The sequence below is a fragment of the Nicotiana tomentosiformis genome, chromosome 10 (assembly GCF_000390325.3).
Source record: "Nicotiana tomentosiformis chromosome 10, ASM39032v3, whole genome shotgun sequence".
In the NCBI taxonomy this organism is placed as follows: domain Eukaryota; kingdom Viridiplantae; phylum Streptophyta; class Magnoliopsida; order Solanales; family Solanaceae; genus Nicotiana; species Nicotiana tomentosiformis.
The window spans coordinates 53,281,011-53,294,786 of NC_090821.1; the positions used below are offsets into that span (position 1 = coordinate 53,281,011).

Below are 13,776 nucleotides of genomic sequence, written 5' to 3' on the forward strand. Positions count from 1 at the left end.
ATAATGGTAGAAATTAGAAAAAAGAAAAAGAAAAAGAAAAAAAAAACTATCCAAGCGAAAGAAGCAAAAACAAATGAAAAGACAAAAAATAAATTTGAAAAGTTTACATGATTCATGTATCTGATGGTAGAAAAGTTATACACGTGTGTGTGTGTGTATATATATATATATATATATATATATATATATATATATATATATATATATATATATATTTATGGTGAGGATAGTTTTGTCTTGAATAAATTAATTTTCTGCTTCTGATTCTGCTTCTTGGAAGAAGCTAGAATTTTCTACTTCTTTCCAAAAGCAGAAAAACTGCTTCTGTTGTTGGCCAAAAGTATTTTTTTATTTTGGTCAAACACATTATATTTTTTAAAAAGTACTCTTTTTACAAAAAAAAAAAAATTACTTTTGGCGTCCGAGAAGCTTGGCCAAGCTCTAAGAGGGGAGTAGCTTGAGCTTCCACCAGCAGGAACATGGAATAAATTCAAATAAAATTGAGTGGGTTTGCAATCACTACCACAAAACTATCAACAAAAAGTACTCAAATAAGACGGCGACCAATGAAGAAGAAGCAGAATCATGGTTTTAGGGTTCAACTTGGAGATGACATAGTATTCGAGATACTGATATGGCTCCCCGCAAAGTCTCTCGTGCGATTTAAGCGTATCTGTAAATAGGGACGGATCTATATATATAGTGTTTTGAGTGCTCAAGCGCCCAATAACCTCGATGCGAACCTTATATGCTTATATAGAAACTTCTCATAAATACAGTATATAAATTCAGGGGCACGCATTACTCAAAAGGTTAGATGGCTGCTTTGGTTGGAAGATTGATTCGAAGGTGCGGTGCATGCTTGGACAAGCTTGCAGGTTTGATTCCCCCACTACCTTTTATAAGAGCTCACGTCCTCTTTTCATTACAAAATTTTCTTTTCCCTTTTTGTATTTTCTTTATAGTCTTTCCTATTAGTTTGCTGACTTTTACTTTTAATTGGTTTTAACTTAGAGCTTCTTATTTTATTATTCATTCTCGCTGATATTTTCTTCATATTCTCCAATACAGATTTTCTTCTTCTTTTGTTTTTTTTTTACATACTTTCTTTGTTCCTTTTTTTGTTTAGTTTTATCTTCTTTTTTTTTTATGTTTCCTTGTCAGTAACTTGATCTTAGATCCGTCACTCTCCGTAAAGCTTGAAATACTTTGATACGACATGATTCCTGCTTTATCAAATCCCACATCGCTTGTTCTCATGCTCGTCCCTCAGCCACCCACCTCTTGTTTCAATTGGGGATTCTCCCATATTATCTGCCACCCACTGGCCACTTCCATATTATCCAATTTCCCAAGATTACAACTAAAAAAGGAATTTTCTTTGCAACTGGCGCCTCATTATTATTCAAACACAAGATCAGGGATCCATATCTGCTCAAATCTTTTTAATGGCCTTGTTTGTTGTAAACGTAAGTCTCAACTCTACTTATACAATGTCACAACAGGGGAGACGAAGGCTCTGCCATCCTCTCTAATAAATTGTTGCTGGGATGTTCCTTATTTTAATTTCGTTCTAGGATTTGATCTTCACGGAAAAATACAAATTGCTTTATGTTTATTACTACAAAAGTCGAATTCTAACTCTAGGAACCAACTCCCGGAGAGAAATAGAGTTAGTCTATGAATTATCTTTACACCATAATTTGGGATTCTTTCAAGTTTTAACCCTAGAAGAAAGAAAGCGTTTTAATAAGCAAATTACATCGTGGGAAAAACTGAATTGGAATTGGCTCTTCGGAAACGAATATCAAGGGTATTTGATATCCGATGATGATGAGGTTAACAAGGTTAATATAAAGTTTAACTTTGATGATACCATATTGGAGAAGGTTCTCAGCTAGCGTGATATAGAAGGGAGGAGTCCCCCAATGTCTGTTTTAGCAACAACGAGCTTTATTAGTGCCTCAACTCATTCGGTATTCAACATTACCCCGTTATCATTGATATTCGGCTTAATGTATGCATATTTTGATGTATATTGCCTCACATTATGCTCATGCCCCATAAATTTTGGATGTATAATATAATGTTTTATGCTAATTTGGGGTATTTCTATGTGTAGGAATCATTCGGAAGCGATTTGAAACGAAAGTGCTCGAATTGAAGCGAAAATAGGAAGAAAAGGAGAAATTTCCCAGTTGAGCGCCACATGCAGCGTGGGACGCTACTTGTGGCGCACAAAACAGAATGAAGAAAAGTTGAGCGCCAGGGCCAGCGCCCCATGCTGCCCTGGACGCTCAAAATGTGAACATGTCCTATTTCGACTAGGACTCGGTTATTTCGACCCCAAGATGACCCCAACTCATATAAAAGCCAACCTAAACCTATTTTGAGAGAGATGACGTGACTTTGAGAGAGAAGCAAAAGTACGAAACACTCGGGAGTACAGATTTGATCAATTCTTCCATTCTTATTCTAGTATTCATTGATTTTATGTTTGAAAATATTATTTTTGATGATTGTATGAACATGAGTGGCTAAGAACCCTATTGTTCTAGGGTCATGGGTACTACATGAATGTTGACGTTTGAAGTTTAAATTGACGAGTTGGATTTTATCATATTGGGTTGTTTATTTAATTTTATTTTTAATTATTTTGCTGAGTAGCTGACAGTGAAATACTATCTACGAATCTAGAGTTGAACTCGAAAGAGGGAATTCTAGATTGCATATAGAATTAAACAGAGCAAGTTCTTGAACCCGGGCATCGGGGAACTGATTCACAATTAGGATAGAAATATACCTAATTGCTTTGCTTTGTTGAAATATAGGTAATGTAAATGCATTCTTGTTAGTCTTAATTCCATAGACATATAGGCATTAAGTTAGCTCGAATAGGCGAGTAAGAACTTTACAGATTCTTATGAGTAATATCAACCATGGCAATCAACAATCCAGATAAATCAGTTAGTCATTGTAAGCCAAGAACGCAACATGATTGTTAGCTAGCCTATGACCTTGGAATACTCTACCCTACTGATTTTTATTCGAAATTACTTAAGTGTTGTGGTTGATTTCTAGTTATTTCATTGCTTGATAGCTTAGGTAGTAAATTAGTCACTTATATATTTTGTGAGAAATCTCTTGAATCGATAAGTCATTTGAGTTTAAAGCAGTCAAAAGTTAATCATAAGTCTCTGTGAGAACGATACTCTACTCACTACTCTATTACTTGACGACTACGTATATTTGTGTGAGTGTGTTTGGTCGCAACAAGTTTTTGGCGCTGTTGCCGGGGACTTAGAAATTAACTACTTGTGTGAGTTAAGCTTCTATTAGTTATTTGTTCAAGTTTTAATTTTCAGTTTATCTTGTTTGTGTTAACGCATGATCTTCTCTTTAATGCAGAGGAGTAGAAGCGCAAACAACCTCCTTCCTCTTGACCCTGAGATTGAACGAACACTTCACAGAGTGAGGAGGGAAGTCGACGCTAAAACTAGCATAGAAAGAGAGTTGAACATCGTATTTCAACCACAACCAATAGAGATGGAAAGTAATGAAGAGCGTCCGGTGATAGAAGATGCAAGGCCTAATTTTGCTAATATGACTCAGGCTATTATGAAGCCTGATATCACGTGTCACTTTGAACTCAAACAGTACATGGTACAACTGATTTAGTCCACATGGCAATATGTTGGTCTATCTCATGAAGACCTGCAGAGGCACATTCGGAACTTCCTGGAAATTACGGACACTAACAATTATCCAAACGTTTCCAAGGACTATGTCAGGCTGACACTGTTTCTCTTTTCACTATTGGGGGAAGCTACGGAATGGTTGCAAAATGAGCATGCGAACTCAATCCACACTTGGGATGATCTAGCAAGGAAATTCTTAATCAAGTTTTTTCCCACTAAGAAGACAAAGTCACCGAGGAGCCAGATTCTTGGGTTCAAAAAACGGGATGGCGAGACTCTTCGTCAAGCTTGGGAAAGATACAGGAAGCTACTTAGAGACTGCCCGCATCATTGTCAGACTGATGGGGTATTGGGTCATACTTTCGTTGATGGTCTAGACGAGACATCAAAGATGAATCTTGATTCAGCTTGTGGGGTAGTTGCATGGCGAGGCCGTATAGTGAAATCCAGCTCTTGCTAAACAACTTCACTGCTAATGATCATAATTGGCAAGGGGATGGAGAATCAAGAAGAGCAATTAAACAGAAAGCAGCCGGTGTACTTGAGCTTGATGACTTCCCAGCCATGAGAGTAGATATAGCAAAATTGGTAAATCAGATGAATAGAATGACAATACACCAAACACAACAGATGCAATATGTACAATAGATGACGACTTGCTACGAATTATGTGGTGCCAGTCACACGAGTGCCATGTGCCCCACGAATCCTGAATCTATCTATTATGCGGAGAAACAAAGTAGAGGCCCGATGAACCAGCATGCACAATATGGGAACACTTACAATCCAAATTGGAAGAATCATTATAACTTCTCCTGGGGTGAAAATCAGCCGACTCAGAATCATTATAGGCCCCAAGGAAATTTTAATCAACCTCAAAAGCCACCCCAGCAAATAGAAGAGAGTACGAATGACTTGTTGAAGAAGTTGTTGCTTGACAATCAACAACTCAGGACCGATTTCAGAAATCTTGAGAGACAAATGGGGCAGCTAGTGTCAAATCAAAATACTAGGCCTGCAGGCGCTCTTCCCAGTGATACAGAGAAAAACCCTCAAGTTAATAAAGCTACACTCAGAAACGGGAGAGAATTAAAAGAAGTGCCAAAGAAGAGAAAGGACAAGCCTATATATGAGGGGGAGTTGATTCCTAAGGCAACACATGAGTCAAGGAAAGATGACGCAAGTTCAGAGCCAGTGAATGCTGCAAGGCCGCCACCATCCTTCCCCCAAAGATTGCAGAAGAAGAATGATGATCGCATATTCAACAAATTTCTCTCCATGTTGAGCCAGGTTCAATTGAATATTCTATTGGTGGATATACTTCGCGAAATTACAAAGTATGCTAAGTACATCAAAGATATAGTGGCTCACAACAGGATATTGACTGAATTTGAGACAGTCACACTTACTGAGGAGTGCACTTCAAGGGTCCAAAACAAGCTTCCTCAAAAGCTTAAGGATCCTAAAAGCTTCACCATCCCTGTGCGGATTGATAATATCGACGTGGGTCGTGATCTTTGTGATTTGGGGGCGAGCATAAATCTGATGCCCTTGTCCTTGTTCAAACAATTAGGTTTGGGAGCTCCAAGACCAATCACTGTGATGTTGCAACTAACTAATAGGTCCATAGCCTACCCTGAGGGAGAGATTAAAGATGTGTTGCTGCAAATTGGGAAATTCATCTTCCCCGCGGACTTCATTATCCTAGATTATGAGGCTGATGAACAAGTTTCAATCATATTGGGACGACCTCTCTTGTCTATAGGTGATGCAATTATTAATGTGAGAGAGGAAAAAATGATTAGGAGGGTGGAAAATGAGGAAGTAGTTTTTAATGTCTATAAGGCAATCCAACTTCCCCGCCATTATGAGGAGCTCTCTATGATATCTGTTGTGGAGGTGGATGAGCAACTTATTGACACGAGTGTATATCTAGACGATTCTCTAGAGAAATCACTCATGTTGTTCGATAACTTGGAGATTGATGACGAGGTTGAGGAGGTGATGCATATCCTAGATGCATCATGTGCTTACATGCATGGATTAAACCCATTTGAGCCCCTAAATAGGCCAAGTGGGCCTCCTCCAAAGCTGTCGATTGAAGAATCTCCAAAATTGGAACTTAAACCCTTGCCCCCTCACATTCAATATGCGTATTTGGGTGGTTCTGATACTTTACCTGCTATTATTTCTTCTGACTTATCTAAATTACAGGAAGAAAAGCTGTTGAGAGTGCTACGTGAGCACAAGCGAGCAATTGGGTGGACGATGTCTGACATTAGATGCATTAGTCCAGCTTTCTGCATGCATAAAATCCTCATGGAGGAAGGGCACAAGCCAAGTGTAGAGAAACAATGCCGCCTAAATCCAATCATGAAAGAGATGGTAAGAAAAGAAGTGATTAAGTGGCTTGACGTAAATATTGTATTTCCAATCTCTGATAGCAAATGGGTAAGCCTCGTTCAATGTGTGCCTAAGAAAGGGGGGATGACTGTAGTGGTTAATGAAAATAGTGACCTGATTCCTACAAGAACTGTCACTGGGTGGAGAATTTGCATAGATTATAGAAAATTAAACAATGCCACCCGAAAAGACCCCTTTCCTCTCCCCTTTATTGATCAAATGCTTGATAGATTAGCTGGACAGGAATACTACTGTTTCCTAGATGGCTATTCGGGGTATAATCAGATTGTTATAGCCCCAGAGGACCAATAGAAAACTACATTTACGTGTCCCTATGGCACACATGCACAAAGATTTGTAGAAGTGTTCATGGAAGACTTTTCTGTTTTTGGGTGCTCTTTTGATAATTGTTTAATGAACCTTGATAAAGTGCTTGCTAGTTGTGAAGAGACAAACTTGGTGCTAAACTGAGAAAAATATCATTTCATGGTACGAGAAGGTATAGTCTTGGGGCACAAGGTGTCCAAAAATGGTTTGCAGGTGGAAAAGGCAGAGGTGGAGGTGATTGAAAAATTGCCCCCACCGACATCCGTCAAGGGCATTCGCAGTTTCTTGGGCCATGCAGGTTCTTATCGTCGTTTCATTAAGGATTTTTCAAAAATGTTTTCTCCTATGTGCAGGCTTCTTGAGAAAGATATCCCGTTCAAGTTTGATGATGCATGTCTGAAAGCATTTGAGGAGATGAATGGAATATTGGTGATTGCACCAATTATCATTGCCCCGGATTGGGCGCAACCATTTGAGTTGATGTGCGATGCAAGTGACATAGCAATCAGAGCTGTTCTGGGGCAAATGAGAGATAAACTTTTTCACTCTATTTATTACGCGAGAAAAACTCTGAATCCAGCCCAGATGAACTACACTATTACTAAAAAAGAGTTGCTTGCAGTGGTGTAGGCATTTGACAAGTTCAGATCTTATCTAGTGGAAACCAAAGTCATCGTCTACACAGATCACTCAGCTATAAGGTACTTGTTTGAAAAGAGAGACGCCAAGCCAAGGATAATTCGATGCGTTCTCCTCTTGCAAAAATTCAACTTGGAGATCCGAGATCGAAAAGAAACAGAGAATCAAGTGGCTGATCACTTGTCCAGATTAGAAAATCGGAACCATGTGGCTGGGGAGGGGGGGTCGATAAAAAAAACATTTTCGGATTAGCAGTTATTGGCAATCATCTCGAGTAAATCCCCATGGTATGCAAATTACATGAATTTTATTGCAAGTGGGGTGACGCCACCAGAATTGACAACCGATAATAGAAGAAGATTTCTACATAATGTGAGGCTCTACATGTGGGATGAGTCATTCTTATATAAGCAGTGCGCAGATCAGTTGGTACGAAGGTGTGTCCCTGAGGAAGAGATGAATGCAATATTGCATGATTGTCATGCTTCTCCATATGAAGGTCATCACAGTGGGGATAGAACCCCAAAAAGTTCTGCAATCGGGTTTCTATTGGCCAAAATTGTTTAAGATGCTTTTATGCTAAAGAACCTGAACAATCACGAAGAAGCACGAGATGTTTGGGGGATTGATTTCATGGGACAATTCCCATACTCTAATGGTCACAGGTACATCTTGGTAGCGGTCGACTATATGTCTAAGTGGGTGGAGGCTATTGCTCTTCCTACTAATGATGCAACGGTAGTGGTAAACTTTGTAAAGAAGCACATCTTCACACGCTTTGGGACTCCAAGGGTGCTGATAAGTGATAGAGGTACTCACTTTGTAACAAATTGATGAATAATGTTCTAGCAAAGTATGGAGTTAAGAACAAGGTTACCACCGCCTATCACCCCCAAATGAGTGGTCAAGTGGAAGTGTCAAACAGAGAGGGGAAGCAGATTCTGGAGAAAACGGTAAGTGAAAATAGGAAGGATTGGGCCGAAAAGTTGGGCGACGCATTATGGGCATATCGAACTTCATACAAGACCCCCATAGGTACATCTCTATATAAGTTGGTTTATGGGAAGGTGTTCCACTTGCCCGTCAAGCTTGAACACAAAGCCTATTTGGCGATTAAAAAGCTAAATATGGATATAGACTTAGCCAGCGAGAAGAGGTTTTTACAACTCAACGAGCTTGATGAGTTTAGATTGCACGGGTACGAAATTGCCAAATTGTATAAAGAAAAGACCAAAAGATGGCATGACAAGCATATCCATCATCGCGAGTTTGAGCCAGGTCAAGAAGTTCTCTTATTTAATTCGAGGTTAAAGCTTTTCCCTGGAAAGCTTAAGTCTCGATGGGCAGGTCCTTTCGTTGTGGTAAGTGTGAGGCCTCATGGAGCGGTGGAATTGTGTGATACGAGCTCAAGTGGTACCTTCTTGGTAAATGGGCAGAGAGTAAAACATTATTGGGGTGGTGACATTGCACGTCATAAGACCTCGATGGACTTAGCCGATGCTTGAAAGCGTGTTGACTCGTGCCGCGATGTTAAATCAGGCGCTTGTTGGGAGGATACCCAATTTTTAATGCTTTCGTAGCTTAGTTTTTTTTGTTTTCTTTTAGTCAGAGTAGACTAGTTTCGTTCTCTTTGTAGTTATAAAAATTATAGGCGGGAATAGTGTGGGGTGTGTATAATGTATGTATTGAATGCTCGGATTAAGGCTTGTTTATATTAAAAAACAAATAGCGAACGGGCTCCCAGGACAGTTCCCCATGCTGCATGGGGTGCACATTACAGAAGCATCACACCCCCCAGTGCCAAGCCCAGCATGAAGCGCTGGGCTGGGGGGTAGAGATGTACACTACATGCAAGCTTATTGTACGACCACGGGATGCACACGAATTCTTTGTGAGAGGGAGTGAATTTTATTCAATTGTGTGATGTCCTCAATTTATGTTCAATGGCATATTTGAATGTATGAGCTACTTTTATTTTCACTCTTTTGCTTGTGGTGAGGGCACTTGGTCTCATGATGGATTGGTGATGTTGTACACTTCTTTTGTTGGGTGAGTAGGTGAGCCGAGGATGCTTAGTGGTAACGAATCGTCTCTTGAGGTAGGGTAGTTGTGGAGAGGTTGCTTGAGTTGGTTGGATAGCATTGTGTATACTTGGGCTAGTTTAAAAACGGGAAGAGTGTGAAATTCGTGTGTTCATGCTTAATTGCCGGTATCAACCATAGTCAAAAGGTAGAGTGTTTGATTGAATTAATTGTGAATTGCTCTTTCATAGTGATAGATACATTTTGGGATGTTAATGTAGTCCGTTGCTCGAGGACGAGCAAGAGTCTAAGTGTGGGGTGTTGATATTCGGCTTAATATAAGCATATTTTGATGTATATTGTCTCACATTATGCTCATGTCTCGTAGATTTCGGATGTATAATATAATAATTTATGCTAATTTGGAGTATTTCTATGTGTAGGAATCATTCAGACATGATTTGGGACGAAGTGTAAATGATTTATGCTAATTTGGGGTATTTCTTGAACCCGGGCATCGGAAAACAGATTCACAATTAGGATAGAAATATACCTAATTGCCTTGCTTGGTGAAAATACAGGAAGTGTAAATGCATTCTTGTTAGTCTTAATTCCATAGACATATAGGCATTAAGTTAGCTCAAATAGGAGAGTAAGAACTCGACAGATTCTTATGAAAAATATCAACCTTGTCATTCAATAATCCAGATAAATCAATTAGTCATTGTAAGCCAAGAACGCAACATGATTGTTAGCTAGCCTATGACCCTGAAATACTCTCTCCTAATGATTTTTATTCGAAACTACTTAAGCGTTGTGGCTGATTTCTAATTATTTCATTGCTTGATAGTCTCTTAGGTAGTAAATTAGTCACTTACATATTTTATGAGAAATCTCTTGAACCGATAAGTTATTTGAGTTTGAAGCAGTCAAAAGTTAATCATAAGTCTCTGTGAAAATAACACTCTACTCACTACTCTATTACTTGACGACCACGTATACTTGAGTGAATGTGTTTGGTCGCAACAATCATTAATTGTGATTTGACATAACCGGTAAAGTTGATGTCATGTGACTACGAGATCACGGGTTCGAACCGTGAAAACAGCCTCTTGCAGAAATGCAGGGTAAATCTACGTATAATAAACCCTTGTGGTCTGGCCCTTCCCGGGACTCTGTACATAGCGGGAGCTTAGTGTACTAGGCTGCCCTTTATTGTGATTTAGTTGGAAATCAAATGAAACAAATCGAGATTTTGTTTAGTAGGATTCATTTATAATGTCGAGTTTAGGTTCTTCCTATTTTATTAAATTTTGGTGGCTATAAAGTGTGATGGCAACTCGAACCGAGCAATTCTTGCTAGAAACTACAGTATCCATGTGTACGGAATGTTCCATATTATCATGTAGTAATATATAATCGAATTACAACTTTTGCAAAATCGAAGAAAGAGAAACCAATTAATTAATACATAGAAAATTCTTCAGAAAAGATGTTCAATTACATTCAAGATGAATACTATGCCACATTCCTCTTGTTGAAGACGCACATAAGAATGTGTATTTATTTCGAGTAATAACTTAAGGTTTAGAATCATGTATAAGTTCCTCAACTATAGGACGAGCCAGTAATTCTAGTGAAGGGACTCCAAAAAAAAGAAAAAAATATGACACTTAGATTTTTTTTCTCTTATGTTAAGGAAATTCAAAATTTTATACATATACAAAAATTGTTTTTACTCTTATTTACATAATGTAACTTTCTGACAAGAAGGATTCAATTAAATACTCCTAAGTGCATGTAACCCTGTCACTCCTTGTTTATCCGCAAAACGGTACAGTTGATTTTTTTTTTATAGACAAACGAATCGATTTGATCCAAAAATAATAAAGAAATAAGAACAAAAATAATATTAGCGACTGAAACTAAAAGAGATAACAAGCCTAATTCCAAACTCGGTCTTTTCGAGAGCAAAAATAAAGGCACTAATAAAGCAATGATAAAACTATTTAGATTGAGCATATAATAATAGAATAAAGCTTTATGTGCAAAATGTTTCATGTGCTACAAGAGGTTTTAATCTTGCTATTTATAGCCATCCTTAGGGAGACAAGATCTTAAAATCAAGCTTTTCTTGAATGAGAATAAAAACGGCATTGATGGGTGCATAACGACTGGCTTTGAATGTAGATATTCTTTGTAACAACTGCTCATTAAATGTTATCCAATGAGCCTATGAATCTTTACCATCGTTTTTGCTTCCTTCAGGATCCATCATGTACCGGTTACATATTGCGCACCCGGTGCTAGTTATTTGTTTACTCATCTTTTATATATTCTTGGTTCACTACTAAAAATTCGGCAAAAATCGAATTTTGGTCGGTCAAAAAATCGGCCAAAAAATCGATCAAAGTTGGTCGGTTTTTCAAAATATTTTATTTTTTAATTTTTTTTTTACGAAATCGACCAACTTTGTTCGGTTTTCTTTGGTGCAAAAATGCGGGAAACTATTTTTGAGTCTCGCGAAATTTATTTTTCAAGCAACCGACCAACTTTGGTCGGTTTTTCAATTAAAATAAATAAAAATTAATATTAAAAAAACCGACCAAAATTGGTCGGTTAATTCGGCCGGTCATTTTAAAAAACTGACCAACTTTGGTCGGTAATTTATTTTTTAATAAAACCAACCAACTTTGGTCGGTTATTTTCGTGCGAAAATACAATTAAAGAGTATAAATCAAATAAAAGACAGTCTTAAAATAAAATGCACGAATAGTCTAGTGGTAGAATAGTATCCTGCCACAGTACAGACCCCGTTCGATTACCAGATGGTGAATCTTTTGATTACAAAATTAAAATATCGACCAACTTTGGTCGAAAAAAACCGACCAACTTTGATCGGTTTTTTTTGCAATATTTTTTTTTGAATTTAATATACTGACCAAAGTTGGTCGGTAATTTCCGACCAACTTTGGTCGGTATGCCTTTCCGACCCCTAAAATACTGTCTACACGTAAATGGTCGCGTTTGGACGGTTATTGGCCATTACTGACCAAAGTTGATCGGTTTTTACCGGATTTATAGTAGTGGTTCCACGTGCTACTTTATCATTCGACCACCGGTTATCAATCAATTTCACTCCATACATATAGTCCCCTCTACTCGGGTGACGCAACTCAGTGTTACCGGAAAGAAGATGAAGATTTCTTCCTTGGCGGGAAAGTTCCTGAACAATCTCTAACATTTGAAGGGACACACGTCTTCTCGCATTTAATATCCCGAACACGTGTTGCCTCGTGATTCAACAAATATTTTCGTCGGCTTTTGAGGTAATCTTGACCACGATGTTTTCCTTCTATAACTTCTCCGCTTCTCATCATTTTTACTTCTTCACTTTCACTACTTCCACAACTCTTTCTCTTTCTCTGAATTTCCTTAGAGCTTTTTTACAATATTCAACTTTCTTAGTAAGAACATCTTTACCGATCTTTTACCACCATGTCTTCTTACATTGCTTCCTTCAGAAACACTGGTCTTCTCTTTGATGGAGGCCGAAAAAAAAAAAGCCAAAGAGATTGACATTGAGTTTGAACCTCCAACTGTTAACACCATCATACTAGTCCATCTCAGCACCGCATCCAATCTTCAAGAACAAACCGCATCTGCAAACTCTCAAAGCCTCAAGTTTTGGCCAGTTCACTAGTACCTCTCCTCCATTCGTCCTTCTTGTATCCCTACTGTGAAGGAGGACTGCAACTTCTCCAATGTCGAAATCCTCGCCTCAAATAAGGTAGAGCGAGTTACCTACTCCAGAGAGGGGTTTATGTATATCTATACATATCTCTTTACTTTGGTCCCTTCTCCTTGCGTCGAGTGAAGGACTTGCCCTAATAATTTTAGAATTTTTTCACTGGTACCAGGTCTGCTTAGCATAAGTAGGCCCATACATATGGTGGACGGTGGCCTGTCTTCATCAATTGTGTACTGAGACCGGGAAAACCCTAACACTTACACATATGACGAACCTTTACTCACCCAAGATTTTCCGTGGGAGAATGTTAAACTTTAGCAAGCATGGTTACCATGCCTCTATCACCAGTGTAGACGATGACAACGACCGTGGATAGATGAAACAGTTCGTCATTATTGCTACCAGGGACAACATCCCGAAATCCAGCTTTTCCTGAGTTGTGGAATCTTTTCCATAAGTTTTCGGATATTTGTTTTCTTTCTTCGTAAAAAGACAATTTCTTGCTTTGCTGAGTTTTTTGTCTTCCTTCATTTCAGCTACTTGTTGGGAACCACCACAGGTTCACGGCTTGGACCGATCGGTTCAGAAAATCCTGGATATTACAACTCCAGATTCCGTCGATGGAAAGAAATGGCTCCCAAGTACGAGTGGAGAGCTAAGAATCACGGTGAGAAACATTCCTCTTTTTATTTTTTATTTTTTATATCTCAGTAGTTTAAGAGCAATTTACTTAATTATCTTTTTACTTGTATAAGGCTTCTGAGAGGTTCTGTCGTGTGCCCCGATATTGATGTTCTTGATGAACCCGTGGAGGGCAGGAGAGTGTTGTAGGATGCCCTCAACACCGGTGCCCCGATTTGCTCGAGCCTCTGGTGAGGGTGCCTCTTATAGGAGTCCCCAACCCAAGGATAAGAAACAGAAGATGAGACGTTCCTCC

General features: G+C 38.6%; 1 protein-coding gene and 1 long non-coding RNA gene across 2 annotated transcripts; both read left to right on the forward strand.

Annotated features, from left to right (window-relative positions):
• Positions 1 to 231: 231 nt before the first annotated feature.
• Positions 232 to 2,620, forward strand: LOC138900516 (uncharacterized). The gene is made up of 2 exons (XR_011411580.1): positions 232 to 878; positions 2,123 to 2,620. It is a non-coding gene; the product is annotated as an uncharacterized lncRNA (long non-coding RNA).
• Positions 2,621 to 3,964: 1,344 nt separating this feature from the next.
• On the forward strand, positions 3,965 to 7,058 carry LOC138900177 (uncharacterized). The gene is made up of 5 exons (XM_070186892.1): positions 3,965 to 4,044; positions 4,106 to 4,286; positions 4,530 to 5,937; positions 5,995 to 6,083; positions 6,642 to 7,058. Exons 1-5 carry the CDS (start codon positions 3,965 to 3,967, stop codon positions 7,056 to 7,058), a joined length of 2,175 nt encoding a protein of 724 aa, XP_070042993.1.
• The last annotated feature ends 6,718 nt before the right edge of the window (positions 7,059 to 13,776 follow it).

Coding starts and splice junctions, on each gene's coding strand:
- LOC138900177 (XM_070186892.1), top strand. CDS start 3,965: ATGGCGAGACTCTTCGTCAAGCTTGGGAAAGATACAGGAAGCTACTTA. Junction 4,045..4,105: donor ATCATTGTCAGACTGATGGG/GTATTGGGTCAT, acceptor ATCTTGATTCAG/CTTGTGGGGTAGTTGCATGG. Junction 5,938..5,994: donor AAAGCTGTTGAGAGTGCTAC/GTGAGCACAAGC, acceptor GCATTAGTCCAG/CTTTCTGCATGCATAAAATC.